Raw genomic sequence first — 17,185 nt, forward strand, 5'->3', positions numbered from 1 at the left:
GTGAGCTTATACAACTCTTTATGTGATAATTACAAGATCTTCTGGAACTTCTAATAACCAGAAATACTGAAAAGTTTTCATTTCAACAACTTTTAACTCCTTGGATTCATTCCATGGTCCAGGTACTTTGACAATGAAAGAACTTAATTCTAGGTAGTTGAATAGGGAGATGTAAAGCTTAAATTCCTTGTAAGCAAAATAAAAATCCCCTTATAGTTCTAATATTTTAAAAAATATTTTAGCCAAGTACCAGGATACAAATTTGGAGAAGGCAATGGCACCCCACTCCAGTATTCTTGCCTGGAAAATCCCATGGACAGAGCAGCCTGGAAGGCTACAGTCCATGGGGTTGCTGAGAGTCGGACACGACTGAGCGACTTCACTTTCGCGTATTGGAGAAGGAAATGGCAACCCACTCCAGTGTTCTTGCTTGGAGAATTCCAGGGATGGGGGAGCCTGGTGGGCTGCCATCTATGGGGTCGCATGGAGTCGGACACGACTGAAGCGACTTAGCAGCAGCAGCAGCAGTATACAAATTAGGTAGGGCTTCCAAGGTGGCTCAGTGGTAAAGTATCCACCTGCCAAGCAGGGGACATGGGTTTGATCCTTGGTTTGGGAAGATCCCCTGGAGAAGGAAACAGTAACCAACTCCAGAATTTCTGCCTGGGAAATCCCATGGACAGAGGAGCCTGGTGGGCTACAGTCCATGGGGTCACAAAGAGTTGAACACAACCGATCGACTAAACAGCAACAACAGGATATAAATTCGCATCCGATAACTAGTACAAAATTTACACAGTGTTCCTAAATATATGAGAAATATGCCCCAGTTTACATTTCTATTTCTAGTTAATACTATATATATCATATCATAAACAACTATATTATGCAAAGACCAAATACTTACCTGATGTCCTATTCTCTTCTGACTGTTTCAAACTCAGTTGCTTCTCTCTACTGCTGGTTAAATACTTTCTTGAGGGATCTGTCATAGCCTTGTTGTTCCTATAGTTAATAATTTAATTCAAACATATATGTATAAAGAAATTCTTAATTTTAAATAGTTGTCATTAGAATTTACATTTCAATTGCTGAATTAATTGACATGCTTAGAAGTTACGCTACAAGGTGCTAAAACCTTACGTAAATGAGAATCATAAAAACAAGCTTTTCATTACCTAGTCAAAAGTCAATCCAATCCAAAACCCTGGTTATTAGGTAAAAATGAAGGAGCAGTTCCTTTATAAAAAAGTCAAACCAGAGACAGCAAGAATATATAGGTTTTCTTTGCCAAAAGCAAGCCCAGATGAAATGATTCAGCTACTAAGACCAAAAGAATCAATTAAGAACTAAAGTGAAAAAATTATAATAAAAAATTGAAAATACAAGAAGCAAACCATTCGATCTTGATAATGAATAGCTCTAAAAAGTAAAATAAGCAAAATCCAAAATGTTCTTATAGTCTTTGTAACTGAAATGTTATCACTAAATGTCAACATTTCAATTCATAGTGACTAAACTACTTTAAGTTCATGAACACAAAGTTAAAATTTATTAAGCCCCTTTCCCCTGATCTATTATTCCCAAATACCTGAACCTATATTAAGCAGAGGGTCCATTGAGAAACATGCTCATGCTTTGATTAAAAGAGCTTATTTTAGGAGATCAATCATGAATAAAGCCTACAAGCAGACAATGTAGATGCTCCACCCAGATTCCCTCTGGTCTTATTTTTGTATCCTCTCTTTCACACCAATTAAAGTTTTTTTCCTCCCAATTTTTTTTCCTTTAATATTAGAGTATAGGTGGTTAACAATGCTTTGTTACTTCCAGGTGTACTGCAAAGTGATTTAGTTATGCATACACATGTATCTATTCTTTTTCAAGTTCTTCTATTTGGGTTGGTTTTTAAATTTTTTTGATAGCCAGTACCTAGGGTTCCTCTTCACAAGATTGTCCTCAAGCTACTAGAGCCTTTGCCTGTACTCTCAGAGTCAAAAGTAAGGTCAGGTGCTCAAGGATAGAAGTCAAGCTCCCCTGCCTTGGATTAGAACAGTTTTAAGGTGAAATGTGTATCACAGACTTTCTCTCTGGGATTAGGATGAAGCCTAAACTCTGCATTTTTCTGATCAGAGATCAGATTTTTGTCTGAGATCACACTCACTCATTTTCTCCTGTACTGCAGTATCTTGCTTCCCCCAGTCCCTTCCTGGTATCCCCTGGGAATAATTCCTAACTAAATCACTGGACACAACTCTCCATTTCACGGTTTGTTTCTAAGAAACTTGAACAACAGTTAGTGCTAGAAAAGGGTCTAGGAAGCACACGCTAAGGACAAGATTCTGGAACTGGATCAATTATTTGGCAATGGTAGCAGAAATACCATTGGCTGGTGGTAAAATCTTTGGTATCCTAAAGTGTAATACCACCAAGACTTTTCATCTGTAGTGAACTGGGCTGGGACAAAGTAGAAGAGGATATAGCTCATGCAATCTTTCCAGCGTTTGAAAAATGTGTTAGACTGCACAATGGACCTTACTGGTGTTATAGCAATGTTCTAAAACTGGATTATGGTGATGGTTGCACAACTCAAAAAAATTTAGCAAAAATACAGAATTATACATTTATAACAGGTGAATTTTATGGTGTATAAACTGTACCTCAATAAAGCTGTTTAAAAAAATCCCAAATTATTTCCTTCCTTGTATCCAAGCCCTCTATTATGAAATGCCATCTATTTCCCTATCCCTTAATGAGGCTGGCCTTGTGATTTCCTTTTCCTAAAAGAATCTAACAGACACAACAGTACCTGAGTCCTGATTCTAAGGCTATAGGCACCATGCAAATTTTCACTCATTCTTTTGGAACCCTACCACTGCCATGTGCTTAACTTCCAGGTAACCCTAGCAGGTAAAAAAAGAAAACATGGCTACTCTCCTGCGTCACTCCAACCACTAGACAGCCAATCGCCAGTCATATAAGGAATGCCACTGTGGACCAGCTAATCCCGAGCCAACTTACCAAATGACCATGCATGTATGAGAAAATGAGAGAATCCAGTCACAACTGGCCAAGACAGGCCTAGATAAACAGAACCACTTAAATGACCACTGACGTGTAAGCAATAATAAACAGTTACTATTTTAAGTATATTGTTATATAGCACTAGATAACTGATATAGTGATATGGGGTAAATAATCATAAAGACTATGGGTCATCAAGGAACTATGCAGCCAGAGCAAGCCATCATGAACTGGGTGCTCTCATACCAATGAAGTTGTAAGATCAGGAAGTTACAGCAGTAATCCATCATAAAATGCGAGTGGTATATCCAAGTAAACAAGAATAGATAATGAAAACAGATCTATGAGCATTCTGGTGACCAGACAGAAGAAGAAATAAACCTGTGCCTGATTCATGGATGGATCATCTCAGTACACTGATACAAGCTGAAAATGAACTGTTGCTGCATTGTAGCTCCACTAAGGGACTGCCCTGGAACATAGGACTAAGACGAAATCCTCCAATGCATAGAGTTTGAGAAGTGCACCTCACTGTCCATTTTGTATGGAGAGAAACGTGGGCCAGAGGAACATTGGATGGTGGTAAATAGTCTAGATGGATGATCAGGGGCCTAGAAGGAGTAAGCCTGGAAAATCAGGGGAAAATGATTTACAGAAGAGGTTTATGCATAGTATGAACAAAGGGTGAAGATCTGTTTCACATGTTAATGCTCACCAGAGAACTTCACTGAAGAGACATTAAACAATCACCCATGTAACCTGTCTAGTGGATGCCAGTCAATCTCTATACTCAGCCATCCAAATACTTCCACAAAGGGCCCATCAGTAATAGGCAAGGTGGCAGGGGTAAAAGCTCCAAGTGCACTCTAAAATAGGGGATCCCTTTTAGTAAGTCTGATTTAGCAACTTATGCTGCTCAATGTCCAATTTCTCAGCTACTCTAGAGGCTGATCCCTGGCCCTTAAATGAATACTATCCCTTAAGGATCACTCATCTAGAGCAAGACATCCTGGAATGTGAAGTCAAGTGGGCCTTAGAAGCATCACTATGAACAAAGCTAGTGGAGGTGATGGAATTCCAGTGGAGCTGTTTCAAATTCTGAAAGATGATGCTGTCAAAGTGCTGCACTCAATATGCCAGCAAATTTGGAAAACTCAGCAGTGGCCACAGGACTGGAAAAGGTCAGTATTCATTCCAATCCCAAAGAAAAGCAATGCCAAAGAATGCTCAAACTATTGCACAAGTGCACTCATCTCACATGCTAGTAAAGTAATGCTCAAAATTCTCCAAGCCAGGCTTCAGTAATATGTGAACCATGAACTTCCAGTTCAAGCTGGTTTTAGAAAAGGCAGAGGAACCAGAGATCAAATTGCCAACATCCGCTGGATCATCGAAAAAGCAAGAGAGTTCCAGAAAAACATCTATTTCTGCTTTATTGACTATGCCAAAGCCTTTGACTGTGTGGATCACAAGAAACTGTGGAAAATTCTGAGAGAGATGGGAATACCAGACCACCTAACCTGCCTCTTGAGAAATCTGTACGCAGGTCAGGAAGCAACAGTTAGAACCGGACATGGAACATCAGACTGGTTCCAAATAGGAAAAGGAGAGTGTCAAGGCTGTATATTGTCACCCTGCTTAGTTAACTTATATGCAGAGTACATCATGAGAAACGCTGGGCTGGAAGAAGCACGAGCTGGAATCAAGATTCCCGGGAGAAATATCAATAACCTCAGATATGCAGATGACACCACCCTTATGGCAGAAAGTGTAGAGGAGCTAAAAAGCCTCTTGATGAAAGAGAAAGAGGAGAGTGAAAAAGTTGGCTTAAAGCTCAACAATCAGAAAACGAAGATCATGGCATCTGGTCCCATCACTTCATGGGAAACAGATGGGGAAACAGTGGAAACAGTGTCAGACTCTATTATTTTGGGCTCCAAAATCACTGCAGATGGTGACTACAGCCATGAAATTAAAAGACGTTTACTCCTTGGAAGAAAAGTTATGACCAACCTAGATAGCATATTCAAAAGCAGAGACATTACTTTGCCGACTAAGGTCCGTCTAGTCAAGGCTATGGTTTTTCCTGTGGTCATGTATGGATGTGAGAGTTGGACTGTGAAGAAGGCTGAGCACCAAAGAATTGATGCTTTTGAACTGTGGTGTTGGAGATGACTCTTGAGAGTCCCTTGGACTGCAAGGAGATCCAACCAGTCCATTCTGAAGGAGATCAACCCTGGGATTTCTTTGGAAGGAATGATGCTAAAGCTGAAGCTCCAGTACTTTGGCCACCTCATGCGAAGAGCTGACTCACTGGAAAGGACTCTGATGCTGGGAAGGATTGGGGGCAGGAGGAGAAGGGGACGACAGAGGATGAGATGGCTGGATGGCATCACGGACTCAATGGACGTGAGTCTGAGTGAACTCCGGGAGATGGTGATGGACAGGGAGGCCTGGCGTGCTGCGATTCATGGGGTCGCAAAGAGTCGGACACGACTGAGTGACTGAACTGAACGGATGCTGGCAGAGCAACAGGCAAGGAAAGGAGTTACCATACTGTAACTGACTTAAGTTATTATAAGAGGGCAGGGTAGCTGCTACATGATAAGGGCAAGAAGAATATGTCTGGTATAAAAGGAAATTCACCAGCGAATCTCTTGGTGCTTTCAAGCTCAGTTTTAACTCTGAATGGATAATTGCAGCAACCACAGCCTGACAAGTGCACAGTGACCACTGGCTCAGATCCCCCAGGGAAGAAGATCTCAGTCATACCACCAGAAAAGTCATCAACACTATCAGAGTGTTCATGAAAAATGCAGAAAATCCAGAATGGATCCTATAAGTAGATATCAGTTACAGCCTCAAGGCTATTTGTAGCAGTAAGGACAAAAAGAGCCACACCTCATCCCACTAATCCTCCTTTTTAAATATTCTCACCCAGAAATTGAAAAGCATCAATGTGAAGAACCTGTAGTAAGATGGTGGGGCTTTCCTGGTGGTCTTGTGGTAGAGAATCAGCCTGCCAATGCAGGTCACATGAGTTCGATCCCTGTTCTGGGAAGAACTAGCTCAGTAGTAAGACAAAGGGTAAAAACACAGATATTACTGACTGGAAAGCTGGTGAGCACCGTTATATCTCAACAAAATAGTCACAGAACTGTTATCTGTAATGTTTTAGGAGGCAGAACTCAAAGGAAAAGACTGAAACAATTAAGAACACTGGTCTGTGTTAGCACTTTTTACTGCTCTCAGCAAGGTTCTATTCAAGACAGATAAATCTGGGTTAGAACTAGCAGGTTTGCAATCAAGGTTGAAAATGTATATCTCTCTCTGTGCCAATGTCCTAGAATTAAAATTGTGTGGTAAGTGGAGGGCATGTGGGACGAAAAAAATCCAATTGCTTCTGATTCTCAAACTAAGGCAATGCTAAGAGGTAACTGGAGAAGTAGTTTGTGAAAAACTGATGTTAATATTAGGGAAAGCTGGATGAGGGGTATACAGGTACATCTCAATATTATCTTTGCAACTTTTCTGTAAATCTAAAATTATTCCAAAATTTAAAAGAATCAAAATAATAACAAAAATACTGGCCTTAATTCTTTCTCAAGCCTATAAAACCCTGCATGTTCTACCTTTAAAAAAACTTCTAAAACTTTTACATTTCTAGACTTTTCTCAACTTCCAGGACTACATCAGCATCAACTAGGCCACAAAGCTGCATGGCTCCAAAGAACAGTCTTCAAAACCCCCTTCAGCTATGGCCTTCAAAGATAACAGACAAAGGGAATCTGTTAAAGGGCAAAGCCAAGAGTCATATGAAGTACAATGAGCAAGGGTTCCTCCCAGAAGATCAGACAGAGACTGTTACAGGGGTTAATTAAGAACTTATTCCACTGTTTTCACTGTCTTCACAATTTCTGCTTAACAAGATTTTATCTCTACTATAGACCAGTGACTCCTCAGTTCCCAATCCTTGTCTTTTCTAAATGGGAATTTTTACTGTGGTTATCCTGTGCTTACTCCAGCAATGTATAATAAATGTTATATGTGTGGAGACAGGAGTGAGGAATGCAGATTAACTTGCTTTTTAGTTTTTAGGTACAACACCACTTTGCCAACAAAGGTTCCTATAGTCAAAGCTACAGTTTTTCCAGTAGTCATGTATGGATGTGAGAGCTGGACCATAAAGCAAGCTGAGCACAGAGGAATTAATGCTTCTGAACTGTGGTGTTGGAGAAGACTCTTGAGAGAGACCCTTGGATGGCAAGAAGATCAAACCACTCAATCCTAAAAGAAATCAATCCTGAATATTCACTGGAAGGACTGATGCTGAACCTGAAGCTCCAATACTTTGGCCACCTGATATGAAAGAACTGACTCACTGGAAAAGTCCCTGATGCTGGGAAAGATTGAAGGCAGGAGAAAGAGATGACAGAGGATGAGATGGTTGGATGGGATCACTGACTTGATGGACATGAGTTTGAGCAAGCTCCAGGAGTTGGTGATGGACAGGCAAGCCGGGTGTGCTACAGGCAAGGGGGTTGCAAGGAGTCAGACACAAATGAGCAACTGAACTGAAGTGAACAAGACCATGAGGTGTATGGTCCAAGGCACACCTAGACCTTATGGAGAGAACTGTACATAACCCAGAGATAATCCTGGACTCTGAACTGGATATAATGACTAAATGAGATTTAGAGGCTGTCTCCATCAGGGTGAACGTAGGGGTACTCTAAAGGTAAATCTTTAGCTAGAAGGGTAAACTATGGGAGACTGTTGTCCCCAAACAACCACTGTACTCCTTTGTTGTAACAGTAGAATTTGGGCTAGGCATACTTCCCAGATCTCCTAACTTGATATAACCACATGACCAAGTTTTGGCCAATGTAATATGCATAAAAGTTACGTATACAATTTTCAGCCTACACAAAAGCTGTATACCCTCCCTTTGCTCCTTTGCTCCTTCCCAGTAGGAACACAGATATGAGAGTGGAGGCTGAAGCTATCTTGGTTCATAAAAGGGAAGATACTTATTAAGAAAGGCAGATAGAAGACAAAGGAACCTGAGACTATGGTGATTGTAGTTTAAGAGAACACACCAGTCTTATCAGCTACCTAGATTTTTGTATCTATTATGGCAATAGAATCAAGAACTCAAACTATAAAAACTTTCTTTAGCTTTTTTCCCAACTTCTTTCTGGTGACCCTTTGGCCTTCAACATCAGTTAACGGACTACAAACTGACTTCTGTTAAGGTATTCACTGGCAACTAAGTGATAAGTTTTCTCTCAGAAGATAGACAAAATCCACAAGTCTCCCATTAGGAGGAAGAGGATTGTGAGCTAGGGACTGTCCTACTGCAGGTATGCTCTTTTGTTCAACCCCAAAAGTAGCTCTAAAGGACTGATGCTCCTTGCTTAGAACCTATGCTGGTTTTAATACCCTTTTACCCCTAAGTTAACTTTTCACATGAATAAGGTAAAAACTGTACTTTTTTTTTTTTTTTTAACAGGTAAAGGGAAGAAGGAAGGAAGAGCATTCATACTAAAAGAGCAGCAAACAAAAAACACTTATATAGAGTTCTTCAGCTCTATCCTTATTATAAGTGTTGCAAACAAATAAAGCCAAGATGGGAGAAGTGCACTAAAACGACCAAAGCAATACTAATGGCCAAATCCTCTCTCTATTGAGCCTACAGTGTACTGTTACCAAAATACTCTAAATCCTGTTCTGTCTCTGAGATTCCCATCAACTGAAGACCATCCCAATTTTCTCCAGTGGTTGTAATTATTAATGGAAGAAATACTGATCAAATGTTATAAAAGTTCTTAAAGTAACTTACGATGATGAATCATTTTCCTTAGGGTAATCTTCATTCAACTCTGAGCCAGATGACAGCATTCTTTTTCTCTTTTCAGTCCTACAGAGAACAGAGAACGGTTATTTCACATTATTAAAAAGCATAAACCAACATACTCAAGAACAAGAACTGTGACTACTGCTATCTAACTCTATACACCACATTTAAATACACTGTGTATCTGCAAGCTCTATACATGTCACTAACATAAATCACAAAAGACAAATATTATCTCCAAAAAATGCACTTTACAAGTTGTTCTTTTAACTAGAAGTCTCCTCCTTTTCCCCAAGTTACTGGACTTTCTAAACGGCTTAAAAGACATTTCTAAATAGGCAGAGCTAATGACTAAGAAAGAAAAAAAAAAATCTTTCATACCTATTTTCTAATAACCCTGATCTAAGAGGTGTGGATGTAGATGTCAAAGGGGGAATTGTCCGGGTAGGAGTTACTCCATTTCCTGCTGCAGCCTTAATTGATCCTCTACTTGGATTACCAAGAACTTTTCGAAACGGAGTATCATCTTTAGTTTCCAAACTTCCTCTTTTTGAAGAGACCTATAAGAATAAAGTTTAACATAGCTAATTTTTCACATTAATTGGCATACGTTTAGACCAGTGATCCTCATATACGGAACTTTTAAAAAATATCCACAACTAGAGACCCATCTCCAGAGATGCTAGCCTATCTGATCTGGGGGTAAGGTCCATTCATCAATACTTCTTTTTTTAAAGAACATTAGGTGATTCTAATCAGTGTCAGATATTGAGCTTGACATGTATTTTCCTATATTACTCTTATAAGCTTAGAAATTCCACAGCATACCTGGAAGCAGAAAAGAATTTGCTCTGAATTACTGATTTTAAAAAAAGAAAATAACCTCACAGACATAACAGCCACATTAAAGTAGATCTGTAAGAAAGAAAATCCAATTATGACTAATTTAAAGTGAGCTTCCCTGGTGGCTCAGCTGGTAAAGAATCTGCCTGCAATATGGGAGACCTGGGTTCAATCCCTGGGTTAGGAAGATCCCTTGCGGAAGTACATGGCAACCCACTCCAGTATTCTTGCCTGGAGAATCCCCATATACAGAGGAGCCTGGAGGGCTACAGTCCATGGAGTCACAAAGAGCTGGACACAATTGAGCGACTAAGCACAGCACATTACAGCAAAGTGACATAAATGTGAGAAAAAGGAGCAACAATGACATTTAGTTGCCACAATTTAAAAGCCAAGTCACATGTACAGCATATGATTTTTGAGGGGGTTCTAGTATGGAGAAATGAAACAAATACATAAAATGATGGGGAGATTGAAGGTGAGACAGAACCTACTGGCAGAAGATGAATCAGAGTCTACCCCAAAACACAGCAAAAATATTCCAAGAGAATACACACTTTAACCCTATGGAAGACTTCTAATTACTTTCCACAGAATTACAATCTTAGAATAAAAAAAAAAAGAATCTGAGGTCATCTGGATGAATGATTTAAAAAGTTGATTTTCAAATGGATAATTGATTCTCAAGATTAAAAACAAAAACAAAAACAAAAACACTATTATAAAAGCCATATACTGAGAAGTCTCTTTTATCACCCCAATGTCATTCACTCAGTTCTACTTCCCATCCTCCTACACACCTTGTAAGTATTCTACATTTTTAAGGAAATGAAAATCAGTATTTTATTTTTCTAGTTACATAAATGGTAGCATGCTATATGCATACTGTTTTGCATATTTTTCAACCTTTTTTGGCCATGACCCCACAGTAAGAAATATTCTACATCACAACCTATTATACATACATACAAATAAAACTGAAAATTTCAAAAACCAGCACTTATCCTTACTGTGTAGAATATGTTCTCTATTATTTTCTATTCTATTTTATTTAATGGTAGTCACAACACACAAAATTGATTTTATAATCCCACTATTAATAGAAATCATTATTTGTGGAAGTATAAATATTTGCCTCTACTAGATATATTAACACTTACAGTTTAAATACTCTAACACTTTAAATTTCTACCTGTAAATGGATGAACCTCAAAGTAATTATGAGTAAAAAACCCAAACAAAAAATTATACACTGATTCCACTTATATAAAACTCTAGAAAATGCAAAGTAATCTAGAGCGACAGAGGGCAATTCACTCATGGCTTAGGGATAGGGGCCAGACAGGGAGCTGGAGAGAAGGATTACAAAATGCGATGAAGAAGCTTTCAAGGGCTATGGCTATGTTCACTAGTTTGATTATGGTGATGATTTTGCAGGTACGTACATAAATCAAAACATATCAAACCGCACACTTTAAACATGTGCAATTTACTGGATATCAATCATGCCTCAATTAAAATGTTTAAAAAAAAAGAAAACACTCAACTTGTAAAAAGAAACTAACAAAAAGAAACCTTATTCACTGACTGCTTAAGTAATCAACCCATCTCCACACAGTCAAACAGAATTCATTACTTACAGGAGAGTTTCAAAGTTTCTCTATACACCTGGTTTACCTTTGTAAGACAAATTAAGAGACACAGGACTGCTAAGGTGCAATAGTGCAAAGTAAGTCTCAGGACTGGCTGAATATTTATGAAAGAAAAATTATTAAAAAGCAAATAGAAGACCTAACAAATCAGTCTAATATCATATAGTATAGGTAAAGTTCATAATGTAGAACAGACTCAAAAAAGTATCAAAGAAATAGCAACAGCAAATATTTACAGGGTTGTTAGTACATGGTATTGGGGGCTAAGCATTTTTATAATACACATTATTTCACAGCAACGCTTAAAGTATTTTTGCTGTCTCAATTTTACAGATGGGTACTAAGGCTTGAGATACTTAAGAAGGAGCTTCTCCAATGGCCTACAACTAGTAAGAGGCAGCATCAAATCTCAACCCCACATCTAACTTCAAAGCTATGTTTTCAAAAACTACACTGTGATAAATTTCAGGTATGTGTAAAGTATCCTTGTGATAATGCCAGAATCATTAGACATTACAATCTAAATTCTACTTCCTACAACTACCTTATAGAATGTCTAAGATTATCATCTTTAAAAAAAAAAGCTAGAAAGATTCAAATGAACATACCTGATTGTCCGAGTAAGAAAGCTGCCTGTTGGTTTCCTTCTGTGAGGTCCTGCTGCCCAGAATAGCTCCAAAACTACCAGAACCCTGAGAAGGTTTCATGGCTGGTGGGGGGGGGGGAAAAAAATCCCTAATCAATTACTTTAACTAAGATATTCGTCATTATTATTATTTAATACTAAGGAAACAGAAACAGGAAAAATAAAACAAATCTAAGTGCTTATCTGACAGAAAATAATTCCGATATGTACAGTAACAATTTAGAGCTAGGATCAAGCAAAAAATTAAGTAACAATGCAAAAACTTGGAAATATGTAGTAGAAGGATAAATTTTTGAATGCTAGAGACTCTCCTGTATAAACATTTGGTAATTAACACTATAGCAAAGTCAGTCAGTGAACTAACTTTGCACACTGGATGCTAAGCACGTGTCAGAACCAGTGACAGACATACTTCTAATAATGCATACCCCAAAACTTTCTAAGTTCAGCGTACAGAGTAAGTGGCTTCTTCTCTAAAGAAATCAATGCTAGTTTAAAGGACATGCAAGGTAACGTATAAATATGGATTTTTATATACTTTAAAAAGTATTTCAAGGGAATTTCCTGGCAATTCAGTGGCTAGGACTCCGTGCTTCCACTGCCAGTGGCCCTGGCTGGGGAACTCAAGATCTCATAAGCTGCAGGTGGCCAAAAAAACCACCCAGTAGTCTATATTTTAATTTTGTTAATTTCCCACTGAAGATCATCTGGAATGTTTTAATTTATAAACACTGCAAATAATGCCAAACATCCTTTTACGTATCTTCTTGCACTAATGTAACAATTTTCATAGGGTAAAATTCCTTAGAATAAGAATTGTTGGGGTAAAGGATGTACAATTTTAAACTAAATTGATATTACCACTATTCCTCAAAAAAAAACAAAAATCTCCAAGCTCCTACCAAGTATATTAGAGTGTCTTGCCTCCCCTCACACTACTGCCAATGCGATAATAAGAATTTGAATTTGTTTAATTATTGGTGAAGCTGAGAATTTTTTCACATTTATGAGACACCTGTTTTTCTTCCTGAGTTTTCCTATATGTCTATTTCTCTACTGAACTGTCTTTTTCTTACTGATTTGGAAAGTCAGTATTTATATACTAGTAATATTAACTCTGTCACCGTGACTAATATTTTCATCTTTTCTTCTTTCCTTATCACAGAGATCATTTAAATTTTTTACACAGTCCAAGTTATTAACCTTTTCCTTTATTGATTCTGATTTTATGTCATACTCAGAAAGGTCATTCCCGTCCACATAATATGTTAAAATCCATTCTACTCTTCTAATAATACTTTTATCACTTTTTTTTAAACACTGAAGTGTTTGGATGAAAGAGTAAGATAAGGACTCAGTTTTACTGTCTTCTTAAATGGTTAGTTAGTTGTCCTATTTATAGACAACACTGTTTATCAACCATTAGTCTTTTTCCCATTGATTACAAACACCACACATTATACTTTAAATGTTTCAAAGTGTTCTTATATTCATTAGCTTACACTTTGGGGCAGTTATGACAACTTAGAAGATTAAAACAACTTGACCAAGAGTACAGAATAAGTTAAGTCCACAGCTAGTCACTCTAAAAGCAGTAATGACTTACTGTGTACCTATCAAATACGGGTTATGACTTACATTAATGAACTCTAATTTTTTATTAAGCACTGAAATTAAGGTAAGAAAACATTCATTTTAGAGATGAGGAAACTGAAACTCTTTAATTAAAGGAACTGCCCAAAACTGCACAGGATATAATAAGCAGGGCTAGGATTCAAACCCAAATCTGTTTAGGTCCAAAGTGTGTTTTTACATTACACCATGTTGTTCAGACTCAAATCTGGGCCCCAGTCTGCTGTGCTTTCCACTCTAATGCATTCAGAGACATACTTTCTTACATATGTCAATTTTTAAAAAGTGGTTCAATTAATATGGAATAAAACAAAAATATAAACAGAAAATAAAAAATAGAAAATAATAAAATAAACAGAAAATAAAAATAAAACAGAAATGTAGACATAATCTCTAACATATTCTAAAACTTTTAAATGGCACTCAATTCTAAAATTCAGTATTTAGAAAACTGACATGGTTCATTCAGATTTGGTAACATGAACACATGATGAATATGAACCAAATGACAAATAACCATAAAAAAATTTTTTTAAACAAGAAAATAGTTTATCAAATAGCTATTAAATACAAGCAAGGAGACACTGCTACATCTTTATTTTCTAAACGTTTTTAATGTGTTATATTTGTTAAAAAAAACTCAGCAGTTTGTTAACTATAAAATACCAGTAATAACAAAGTACTCATGATGACAGAGCTGGAGAATAATAAAAATAAGAGTGAAAAACTCATTTTGAGCAACAGATTACTCCTAAAAAGATGCTTATAAATATGTATTCTTTAAAATCAAAACATTTTACACGAAAGGGGTTGGAGGAAGTAGGGGAATCTGATCACACTACTTGAATTTCTACGGTACCTTCTGTTTGTATAGAAAAATAAAACCTCAGAAAAAATTTCCTATAAAAAAGCAACTATATAACATTTATATGACAAGGTAAGTTTTCCCAAATGTAATTTAAATCCTACTCCTTCCTTAGACACACACTCTTTTGTGGAATCCTTAGGGTGTTCTACATAAACAATCATGTCATCTGAGAACAAAGACAAATTTACTTCTTCCTTTTCAATTTGGATGTTTTTCATTTCTTTTTCTTGCCTAAGTGCTCTGCCTAGGACTTCCAGTATTATGTTGAATAGAAGGGGGAAAAGGGGTCATCCTTGCCTTGTTTCTGATTTTGGAAAACCTTTCAGTTTTCCATCACTGAGCTACTGGCTTTTCATATAAGGCACTTATTATGTTGAGGTAAGATAGATTCCTTTAATTCCAACTTTGTTTCCATGTTTCCATCATGAAACAAAGTTAAATTTTATCAAATGCTTTTAATGCATCAAGATGATCATGTGGTTTCTGTCCATCATTCTGTTAAATTTGATGTATCACACTGCCAGATTTTTCCCATATCTTAAACTACTCTTGCATTCCAGAAATAAATCCCACTTGGTCATGGTGTATAATCCTTTCAGTGTGCTGTTGAAAGGATTGTGTTCAAATTTTTGCATCAATATTCAAGAGGGATACTGGCCTACAATCTAGTAATATTTTTTATAACTAATGTTAGACCCTCGGATGATTAGTGCTTACCTGCATTAAGCCTGTTTTGATGGACTGCATCTAGAAACAACCTCATTTCCTCTGCATCCTTACTTGGTACTTTATCAATAGACAAAAAGCTGTTATCTTGTAGAGTTAACATTAAGCGGCTTTGCTTTGCTCCACTGGGTCGAAGCACCACATTTTTAATGTTATGACTTAGCTGATCAACACAAAAGGAAGAGTATCATTAAAAATGAATTATAATGAAGCATAGTAAGTTGTATAATGAATACTAAACTTTATACGTTCTAAGATACATTTCTTACTCTTTCCCATATTAATTTAGTTTTTTTTTTTTTTTTACCCAATCAAAAAGAGTTTCCATGTCTTGATACATTTAAATCAAAGATTTCACTTCTAGGAGAGGCAAACACTATTAAAATTTTACAGAGTAATCCTAACACTCTTGACTTTTTTGGTAGGAACTGCATATTTTCAGGTATAGTTACAAAAACAAAGAAGTTAATTTTCTAAGCTTTGATGGTTATACCATCACCAGTTTAGAAAGTCATATCAGATTAGAAGCTTTTTTCCTTTCTAAACAAAAGCTTATAAAATATCTAGCAAGTGGTTTATGTAGCTGCAATGAAAAAGGATATTCTGATCCAAACTATAATCCTGAAAAGAATTCTATTTCTCAAAAACACATCAACATAAACCTTTACCTACATTAGAACATCTTTTTTTTTTTTTAACTATCTAAGCAGGCTCAATTAACTTTCAATCACAAAGCTCGTAAGTTCTCTGGAACTCTCTTAGCTTACTTCTCCCACTCCCCAGATCTGGTTCAATACTTCTCTTATACTCTTCCAGACTCTGAATATATGCTATTAAGTGATAACTTTTATTTTTTCTTGAATGAAATTTTTCCAAGACTAAATCAATAAATCTTGAACTTTTATCTTAATAATTCTCACAACCAGTCATCCTTATTTTCTAACATTCTCCCTCAGCAAGCATATACAGAGGTTTCTAAAGTTGCCTTTTGCTGAAGACATACCCTCTGAACAGCATAAAGAAAGAAGTAAAAGCATCTCACAATTTTTAAAATTAGGGATAATTAACCTTGTGACATTACTTTGTCAACAAAGGTCCGTCTAGTCAAGGCTATGATTTTTCCAGTGGTCATGTATGGATGTGAGAGTTGGACTATAAAGAAAGCTGAGGGCAGAAGAATTGATGCTTTTGAACTGTGGTGTTAGAGAAGACTCTTGAGGGTCCCTTGGACTCCAAGGAGATCCAACCAGTCCATCCTAAAGGAGATCAGTCCTGGGTGTTCTTTGGAAGGACTGACGTTGAAGCTGAAACTCCAATACTTTGGCCACCTGATGTGAAGAGCTGACTCACTGGAAAAGACCCTGATGCTGGGAAAGACTGAAGGCAGGAGAAGGAAATCACAAAGGATGAGATGGCTGGATGGCATCACCAATTCAACAGACATGAATTTGGGTACACTCCAGGAGTTGGTGATGTACGGGGAGGCCTGGAGTGCTGCAGTTCATGGGGTTGCAAAGAGTCGGACGCGACTGAGCGACTGAACTACACTGAACTGACCTTACCTTGTGATAATTTTTAGATAAAGATGAAAAAACAACTTACTAGACTTAATTTATATTTCAAATTTAAATGACAGGTTTTAGACTCAAGCAGGTCTTTCCCTCACCTCCCAAATATAATGAGTTAAATCTTGAAATCTCTTGAAATCTGTATTTGCTTCCTTTTGCTTCTTCCACTGTCTTATCCTTTGCTCAAGACTTTCATTTCTCATCTGAACTCCCACAATAACCTCTTACATGTCCTTATTCTCCCACTACCTCTTGAAAGTCATCTACCTAGCTGCCAAAGGAATTTAAACTTAAGATTCTTGGCTCCCTAGTAACTAAGTTCCCTTTAGTATGATAAAGAAGATCTGGATATTTCAAGATCTGGTTTCT

At 37.2% G+C, this 17,185-nt stretch overlaps 1 protein-coding gene across 21 annotated transcripts in view; it reads right to left on the reverse strand.

The window, feature by feature from the left end:
- Nucleotides 1-17,185, reverse strand: part of USP37 (ubiquitin specific peptidase 37) — an 89,199-nt gene that overhangs the window by 60,511 nt on the left and 11,503 nt on the right. For all 21 annotated transcript variants that reach the window (XM_060411304.1, XM_060411297.1, XM_060411307.1 and 18 more), the window contains 5 exons: nucleotides 15,240-15,411; nucleotides 11,985-12,085; nucleotides 9,263-9,441; nucleotides 8,867-8,944; nucleotides 908-1,005 (listed from right to left, as the gene is read on the reverse strand). In XM_060411304.1, coding sequence (XP_060267287.1) covers nucleotides 908-1,005; nucleotides 8,867-8,944; nucleotides 9,263-9,441; nucleotides 11,985-12,085; nucleotides 15,240-15,411 — 628 coding nt within the window. The remainder of the gene's footprint in view (nucleotides 1-907; nucleotides 1,006-8,866; nucleotides 8,945-9,262; nucleotides 9,442-11,984; nucleotides 12,086-15,239; nucleotides 15,412-17,185) is intronic.

This window comes from Ovis aries, chromosome 2 (assembly GCF_016772045.2).
Source record: "Ovis aries strain OAR_USU_Benz2616 breed Rambouillet chromosome 2, ARS-UI_Ramb_v3.0, whole genome shotgun sequence".
Classification (NCBI taxonomy): Eukaryota; Metazoa; Chordata; class Mammalia; order Artiodactyla; family Bovidae; genus Ovis; species Ovis aries.